An 8615-nucleotide genomic window follows, 5' to 3' on the forward strand; every position below is an offset into this window, starting at 1 on the left:
TAACTGAGAGAGTTGAGAGAATAGAATTTGAATGCCAAAAGAAAAAAAATGATTTGGGTTTATATAGCAAATAAACTAGTTGGTTTTAGTCGTTTAAAAAAAATTAACTGTTAGACTTTTTTACTGTTGGACGAAAATGCGTCCAACATGACACGTTTTCAACTGAGGTGGTAACAAGGACGCTAAAAACACGTCCTACAGAAGGTGTTTTCTTTTTCTCTCTCCAAAATTGACCTACTTCCCTAAATTTAGGGGGGAAACGATCTATTTTGTTAAATATATTTTTAAATTGGCATTTTCTACTCATTTTTCCCAAAAGATAATATGAATATAAACATAGTATAGAAATAACATGAATACAATAGTAACATACAAAATTGATAAAATCAACATATTAAACTTATACAAATAAAAATTATAACTATGTAATTAAGAATTAAAGTATTATATAAATTCGTTTTAATTTTAATAAGATATAAATAAATTCTTAAATTAATTATCATATTCAATTTCACTATAAATACATAATCTTGTTCAATCTTCATGTAAGGTAATCTATGCATTACGATAGCTTTGAAGTATTGTTATAGTTATGCCGATTGAGTTGTAGTTCAATTGATATGGGCATTGTTACCAATATAGAAGCACTTGGGTTCAAGTGCACTAAAACGCATTATTCTCCTATTTATGGATTAGGAGGAGAAATTATATATTATTAAAAACAGATATTATTTATAGGAATTAACAATTAATGTAAAAAAAAAACAATAAAAACCAATCAAAAGCAAACTTGGAATTGCTTATCTATTTTAATTTACATCCCTTAAATTTACACTTAAACAGCAAACCCTTTCACAAAATGCAATCACTCAAATCAATCCACTAATTTTAACTTAAAAAATGCAAAAAGAAAAATCAAGAAAAAAATGTACTGCAAACTTAGATTACCAAGAGAAATAATCTCACCAACTCCAATTTTGATGGTATGCAAAACATGTCAGCTAGCAATTTACACACAGACATGACATGAACATGTCACACAACCTCTGCAATAATGTTTTAAAATCATGTCCTATATTATTATGTTCTAAGGAGAAAACAATCTCTGGAATACTTTACAATTCATGGCCAGTAGCATCTCTTGCAGGCATCTGTTAAATTAACAAAAATAAGTAAGTAAGCAATATTTTATATATGAAATTTGTATCATGCAAATGCATTTTCACACTTTCAGACAATGAAAATCAAAGTACTTACCTTTGTAGTGTTTGTAAATAAAGCCTCAAGGAATGAGTTCTTGTTGGTACCCATGTTCATGTTCAGACAATGGATTCTTCATGGTGACTTTGTTTGTGTCCTCAAATGATTGATATGTTTCTTCAGCTGTGGAGCCGATGTTCGGCTTTTCGGTAACTGTATCTGTATGTAAGATTGCCTTTTCTTCAATACTATTAGCTTCTAAATGATCCATTGTGTCCCGTGTTACTTGCAAATTGTATGCCGACTTCACTATGTCCTCCGGCATGAATTCATTGGGGAACTTCAACCTGTAAAACTCTAGCTCGGCTTCTAGATCTTGAATCTCTTTCTCTTTCTCCGCAAGAAGGTCGTTTGTGTTTTGCAGTGCTTCCATATCGTACTCGGCTTGTTCTTCCATCATTCTCAGGTGCTGCAAGGCTTCCATTTGCAGCGTTGCCTTCTCTTCCTGCAGTCGAGTAATCATGGCCATCGCTTGATTTGTAGAGACTGCAGACGCGTTTCTTTCTTCTTCCAATTCCTTATACAAAGCACTCAATAGTTTCCTGTCATGCTCAACCTGTCGTTTTAGCCGATCAACCACGCTTTCACCTTCGATTTCGCTAACAATGCTTCCATCTAATGATAAACCAGACTCATTTCTCTCCAATGAGACCCTCCTTTGAAGTATCTCAATTCCATTAAATGCAGAAGAATCTGAGGCTTTTAAATCATCACTGTTTATAGATATCCTTGGACTTACAACAATCCTCGGACTTGCAGCGATCCTAGGACTTACATCACTCATCAATTGCTCCATCCCTCGAGAAGATAATTGCGACAATAAGACCTTTAAATCTTCACTAAGTCTAGAAGAATCTCTTCCAATCCATTGTTCAACAAGCAAACCAGATAACTGTCTACCTTTACTACCTACAGCTAGCTTATAAGCATCGCTTAGGTCCAATGAATTGATCGCTTGGATGCTTTTCCCATTTATGACACGGTTTTCTTCCACCAGTGATTCAGGTAGTGGAAGTGGCTGTTCTGCCGATACGTGGATTTCTTCACACTTTGCCTCAGATATCTTCTCAACTTCAGGAGTTTCTATGACACCTAGTGACAGAAAATGTTAAATTAATACGAAACAATCTCACAGATATTAAGTAGGAGGGGTGTATCTAGTAAGTTCAACTTACTACTCTCTTTTGATTCTTTGACGGAAGATGCAGCAACATTTGATGGAGAAACATTGTCGACGGAAATGTTCTTGCTTTCCTTTGGTACTTCAACCAGAGTTTCATTGTCGATTGGAGACGAAGAAAGAAAATCAAGGGAAATAAGCTTACTATCTTCCGACCCTTGATTAGGAATTTCACCAGCATTCGACCATGGGGAGACCTTATCAATGGAACTAAGATTCATTTCTGTTGACACATCAATAGAAGCTTCCTTGTCCATCGATGATAAAGGGACATCATCAATAGAAATAAGCTTAGAAGAAGCGGATGGCTCGATTTTGGTACTGGCTTGCTCCCAATTAAGTTCCTCCAAGCCATGTTGTTTCAAATCAGTAGATTCCGCCGGTATAGTGCCAAGAGGCTCAATGATGGCTGATTCTGATTCTGATTCTGATTCTGATTGTGAAATGAATATTGAAGGCTTAAGTGCAGAAACAGGATCCATGAATTTCTCTGAAGCAAAATTGTCAGATAAAGTAAAAGTTTGAGACTCTGGCTGCACGTGTTGATCAACAAGATCTTGTTTTAGATGATGAGTTTGGATAATTATGCCATCGTCCTCACCGCCAGCATCGTTTTTCACTTCAGATTCTGACTCCGAATCAATCTGAAGCTCCGAATATACTACATGAGATAAAGGATCAGGCTGATTTTTTCTCTGATGTGTAGCTTGAAACCAAACAGACACATCGCTACTTCTGTTCTGCTCATCATGACCATGTTCTACAGAAACCGGTAAAGGTAGATCAAATTTAGTATCCGGAAACACAGCCGATCGAGTCTGAATCGATGTTTTGACATACTCTCTTGGCATCCATGGCTCATTGCAACAAGAACAGTGTCTTTTAGTTGAACATCCAAGTTTATGATTCCCAAGTGAGGGATCCTCCTCAAGACCACAATCAAAATCCCCCAACTTTCCGACCAATAACCGATAGGTTTCGGCATTAGACTTATTCATTGTAGCAAATGAGAAAAGGCAACTTTCGCACATTCCATGAACATCAACAAGCTTGTTGTGAGCATGACAGTAAACTAAGGATGAAATCTCCAACTTATGATCATTACATACAAGATCCATATAAAACTTCCGTTTTTCTTTGCCAAAAACATGATCAAGTCTTGAGCATAGCATACACGGGGTTCGCAATTTGCATTTATGAGCAAATTTTTTTATTAGGTATGAAACTATAGCATCAATGAAGAGCATAAAAAGCAACAGCCATTCAAAAAAGGCTGATGATAAGGCCGTACTAAACCGACGGGAAATTCTCCCCGTGTTAGCAGATGAAGTACCCCCTCTACCCATCTTCTAGAAGATTATGCGACCTTAGAACAAGATAATGAACTGCTTCAAATAAATCGAAGTCCAAAACTCCCAAAATGAAATCAATAATCCAAGGCTAGATTCAAAGCTGCCAATAGAAAAAGATCGACAGAGATAAGAGAAAAGATCGAAAAGAAACGAAACATCATCTGACAGACAAATTCTACGACATAAAGTTCTTGATAACAACATCATGCATGATGCCTCTATGTCATTCATCAAAAATCTCAAAAACCACTTTTCATAGAAGATTTATGCATGCAAGAGAGAGTGGATAAACAAAATTCCAATACAAGATTAATAGCCATAATTGCCAAATATAAGGGTGAGTTTGGATGGGCGATGCGTTTACCTGCGGTTAGTATAAAAACAGCGGTGGCGATGAAATTAGATACTGTAGCGTGAGACAAAAAGTAAACTAAACGCACCGCACTCAATCGCCCATCCAAACCCACCCTAAATCTCAAACAACAAACTAATGAACTAAAGTTCTTATATTAAACAAATTCAAGCACAGAAATCTTAAGGATCCCAATATCCATACATCTTGCATAAAGATGAAAAGGTATATCATCATAAAATTAGTCCAAGAACATCATTTGTTTTCATTAAACCCAATATATTAAAGTGTATAAAATGCATCCAAATCACAAAGTAATGAGACATGTTCCAAATATAAAAAAATCAGCTATTGTAGAGGATCAATTTTAATCATATAAAGAAAACTATAAAGCATAATCAAGAAAAGAAACAGGAAAAAAATCATTTTGGGCATATGCAAATAGCTAAAAATAAGAAACTAACAAAACAAAATGATAGCAGGAGACAAGCTAGTTTCTTATGAGAGATAAGTATGGACCATGGATAAAGAACTTTAAAAACCAAATTATAAGCAAATAACATAGAAGCCTAAATCAGAAGCTAACAAAAAGGTGTAAACTTTCAATCAATACCCTCACAAGATGACCTAATTAAAAATCCATCAGAAAATCAAAAGTAAGATTAATTACACAATAGAACTTAAATCATATTAACATAATTCAAGAACATAAACTGGATCATACATGCAGGTCAAACTATGATATTTCCAAGGCCAAAAAAGAAACTTTTACAAGTTGTAGAAAAGAGAAAGCTGATCTGTGTGCGAGAAACTCAAGGAAGAAAACCAATAGAGAAAAAAAAAGGAATTACTGAAAATTCAGAGGAGAAATCGTCTAATGAAACTCATCTAACAGTTATTGAAACGAAAGAAAACAAAAGTTGAAGTAGTTTTATATATAAGAATTAAAAAAAAAAAAAAGAACAGGTAACAACAAAGGATGCACGTTGTTCTCACGTATTTTTTGTATTGATTTATAAGGAGAAAATTTCTTTTTATTAAAAAAATAATAAATAAGCAGCCCACAAAGACCAAAAGGTCGGCTGCTGATTCAGAAAAATACTGAAAGCCGAAAGTAGAAGAAAGACAAAAAAAAAGGGGGGGGGGGAGATTCCAGAAAGAATTCACTGTCAAAAACCCAAAAAATAAAAAAGGAGTAATAAACCCAAAAGAAAAACACTTAGTTTGTCTTCTTTGTTAAGAAAATATATGGTTATGGAGGATGAATGGAAAATGGGGATGCTCTAAACTTTTGAGAAAGGAAAAAAAAATGGTTACTTTTTTAATAGTGCTGATGATTGGTATGAGTTGTAGGTGAAGAAATTAAGTAACCGACCAATGGCGGAAAGCATTGAAGGGGAGGCCGACCAATGACGATAATTGGAAGTTGCAAAGATATGTTTTTTAGTTTTATTTTTTTTGAATTATTGTTCATCTTACGAATTTCGGGACTTCCTTTGATTTGACCGTTAACCTAACTGAAATGTAAGAAAAATTGTTTCTTTTTTCTCTTTTACCAAAATTGACAGAAAAATTGCAAAACCGTGTTGACTGTGTGATCCAAAAGCATTAAATCTTCCATGTAGTTATTTTACTTTTGATTAATTTAATGTCATAACTGAAGGTCTGTTTGATTGTCAGTAAAATATTTTTCGTAAAATTATTTTTAGAAAATATTTTACTTTTCTCAGAAAATAATTTACTTGGAAAATATTTTCGGTGTTTGATTGAATCTGTGTAAAATATTTTCTGTTGTTTGACAGATTTCCTGAAAATAATTTCCGAAAAAGTTATTTTTACATATATTAATATATATTAATAAATTTTTATATTTTAAATTATTTTTACATATATTGCAATGATTTATTTATAATAATACTCAATTATTAAGCTACAATATTGATCGTTATAAATTGAAAAAAACTAATATCAAATAAATTATTTGTAATTGTGTTAAAAAAACAAGTATTGAATAATTATGCACAAGGAGTTGTGATTAGGGAACAAGGCACAGTTTTTTTTACTGCCTTTAGTCCCTTTGTATGATCATCACTGCAGCTCTGGGATCTTTTAGATTAGCGGAGAAAGTTCACTTGGGAAGGTATTTTACCTCATCATTTTACACCTTAGATTTTCCTTTCCATTTAGCATTATTCACTCATGTAAATTTCTTTTGTTTTTTCCCAGCATAATAGGAACTGTAATCATAATCTTTGGACTCTACACTGCTATGGGGCAAAAGTTAAGATCAAGAACTCAACAAAGAAGCAGAGAACGGTAAAGTTCAAGAATTACCAATCACCGACGGTTCTAAATCGACCAAGTCGGAGGATAGCATGGAATTACCTCGCTACGATGTTGAAGATTCCAATGAGAGTCAATTAACTAGAGAAACATGAAACAATGACCGTAGACTTGCACCAAGTTTTTTGAAGCTATAATATAGTGATTTATATATCTAAATCTAATCTCTTCCTCTAAATGGACTCTTGAGTGTTTTGTTAGAGAATAAACCAATTGTCGGGCTTTTAAAGCTTTTTAAGTTAAAGGTTCTTCACTGTACTATGCTACAGTTTTTGTCTATAAATATAATTTTGCTTTTGCAAGGATATTGTGCTTACCTGTTACTGATAAAGCTATATTCATACGGTAAAATTTAGCAAAGAATGCAGAAGCTATATAGCATACGCATGCATGATGGGGTGCTAAAGTTTGTAATTTTGTATTGATGTGGTTGGTTTATGTGGGTTGGCACGACTGTGTTTTATGGGCAGTACAAATGCACTGGACCAGGGGCAAGCTTTGCAGGCAGGGTTTCATGGTCAAGAGAACTTACAGATGAAGAAGCAAAACCTTTTCTTTCTCTTAAAAAGAATCATCCTTAATAGCGAAAATTGAAAGAGAATACATAACTATCTCTTTGCTAACTGATTTGGCCATGAAAGTATCCAAATTACTCATTTTCCAGTTAACCCAGAAACTAATTTTAATGGTATAGTATGGTATCAAAGGAAGCCCTCTTCTCTTAGCATCAAATACTAACCTGCAGAAAACACATCTACTACAAAAACTTGCAATAAAACTTGCAGAAATCAACAGATCCTCTACAAACCAAACTCGAGTAGAAGAAACCCCTAACCTAGAGCTTGCAATTTTACCTTCGATAAACCAACAGCGGTGAACCAGCAAGCTAACGAGGCAAGCAAAGAGAAAAGGTGAACTAGCAGAGAAGATGAGGCAGAGATGATGAGGCTGCAATCGGTAGGGTAAAGAGAGTGAAGAGAGGAGCTGTGGAAATGGTGAAGAGAGGAGCTGTGGAAATGGTTTCAAGAGTGAATAGATGAGCCAAGGAAAATGTCTTACCGATTTCTAAGGGGTAAGACATTTTCCGGAAAGATGAGATGATTTTACCCGTGTTTTGGAAAATGTTTTCCTTAGGAATTCATTTTCCAACAATCAAACACTGTAAAATGTGGAAAACCAATTCCGAAAAATATTTTCCCTATCAAACAGACCCTGAGTTTGTAAATTTGTTAATGTACTTTGATTTACGACTCATTTTTTAAGTATATGCTGAAAATAAAAAATAAAAAGAGAAATTATATATTTTTTAATTTATCGATTGCGCTATTTTTGAAGAGAAAGGAAAACGTATCTTACAAGTTGCGCTTCCACTTTGCTAAATTTTTTTTTTACGGTTAGAAATTAGAAGTTTGTAGATTTATTTTTCTCCGTGTTTGAGATGGACATTGTTATAATTTTAAAGTATGTTTGAATTTACGGTGGTGTCGTGGAGCTGGGTGACCTACAAATTTCATCTACCATGTAAGTATGGAGCCATCACCAGAGAAGCCGGATTAACGGAGATTATACGGTCTTGGGTTGAAGTGTTACAAATGTTATGATGTCAATGGATGGAGCATAAATGGGGCCCCAGTTGACAATGGTTATGCGGGCACGACAACGAGTTTTTCTTCATCAAATGAGGATGCTTCATAAAACCCAAATAGAAGTACAAGAAAGAAAAGCGCAGTGGTGTTTTAGTATAATCAAGTAATTCGTTTTATCCATGTCCACCAAAGGCGGCGACCCCGTTACTATATCCTATGACAGAATTGAGGTGTCACAGATTTTATTAACAAAATCACTGCCTTCAATGGATATGGACAACATGAATTACTTGATTATACTAGAAGTCTCATGTGTTTTTCTTCCTCGCACTTCCGTATGAGTTCTATAAAGCATGCTACTCCTTTGATGATAAGAAGCTTGTTGTCATGCCCGCATAACCACTGTTAACTAGGGCCTCAGTTATGCTCCATCCTTTGACAGCATAACATTTTTAAACTTAAAGCATTAGTTAGACATCAACTTGAGATGGTATAATCACCATCAACTTGGACCTTGAGTTGTAACGCAAACCTGACTTCTC

The 8615-nt window shown here is 34.4% G+C and overlaps 1 protein-coding gene across 3 annotated transcripts; it reads right to left on the reverse strand.

Moving 5' to 3' along the window:
• Positions 1–768: 768 nt before the first annotated feature.
• Positions 769–5129, reverse strand: LOC105804661 (myosin-binding protein 1). Of its 3 annotated transcripts, none has more exons than XM_012637358.2 (4): positions 4996–5129; positions 2436–3892; positions 1258–2352; positions 769–1151 (listed from the first exon to the last, which is right to left on the reverse strand). In XM_012637358.2, exons 2-3 carry the CDS (start codon positions 3784–3786, stop codon positions 1283–1285), a joined length of 2421 nt encoding a protein of 806 aa, XP_012492812.1. In that variant the 5' UTR covers positions 3787–3892; positions 4996–5129; the 3' UTR covers positions 769–1151; positions 1258–1282. The 3 variants fall into 3 exon arrangements, with proteins under 3 accessions (XP_012492812.1, XP_012492810.1, XP_052479286.1); XM_012637356.2 differs by having other exon boundaries at positions 4869–5121; XM_052623326.1 differs by having other exon boundaries at positions 4917–5113.
• Positions 5130–8615: the final 3486 nt, after the last annotated feature.

This window comes from Gossypium raimondii, chromosome 11 (genome assembly GCF_025698545.1).
Source record: "Gossypium raimondii isolate GPD5lz chromosome 11, ASM2569854v1, whole genome shotgun sequence".
In the NCBI taxonomy this organism is placed as follows: Eukaryota; Viridiplantae; Streptophyta; class Magnoliopsida; order Malvales; family Malvaceae; genus Gossypium; species Gossypium raimondii.

Excerpts from the sequence above, each read along its gene's own strand:
- LOC105804661 (XM_012637358.2), bottom strand. The coding sequence starts at position 3,786 with ATGGGTAGAGGGGGTACTTCATCTGCTAACACGGGGAGAATTTCCCGT. Across the intron at positions 2,353-2,435 it reads CAAAGAATCAAAAGAGAGTA|GTGTCATAGAAACTCCTGAA; the intron begins GTAAGTTGAACT and ends TTCTGTCACTAG.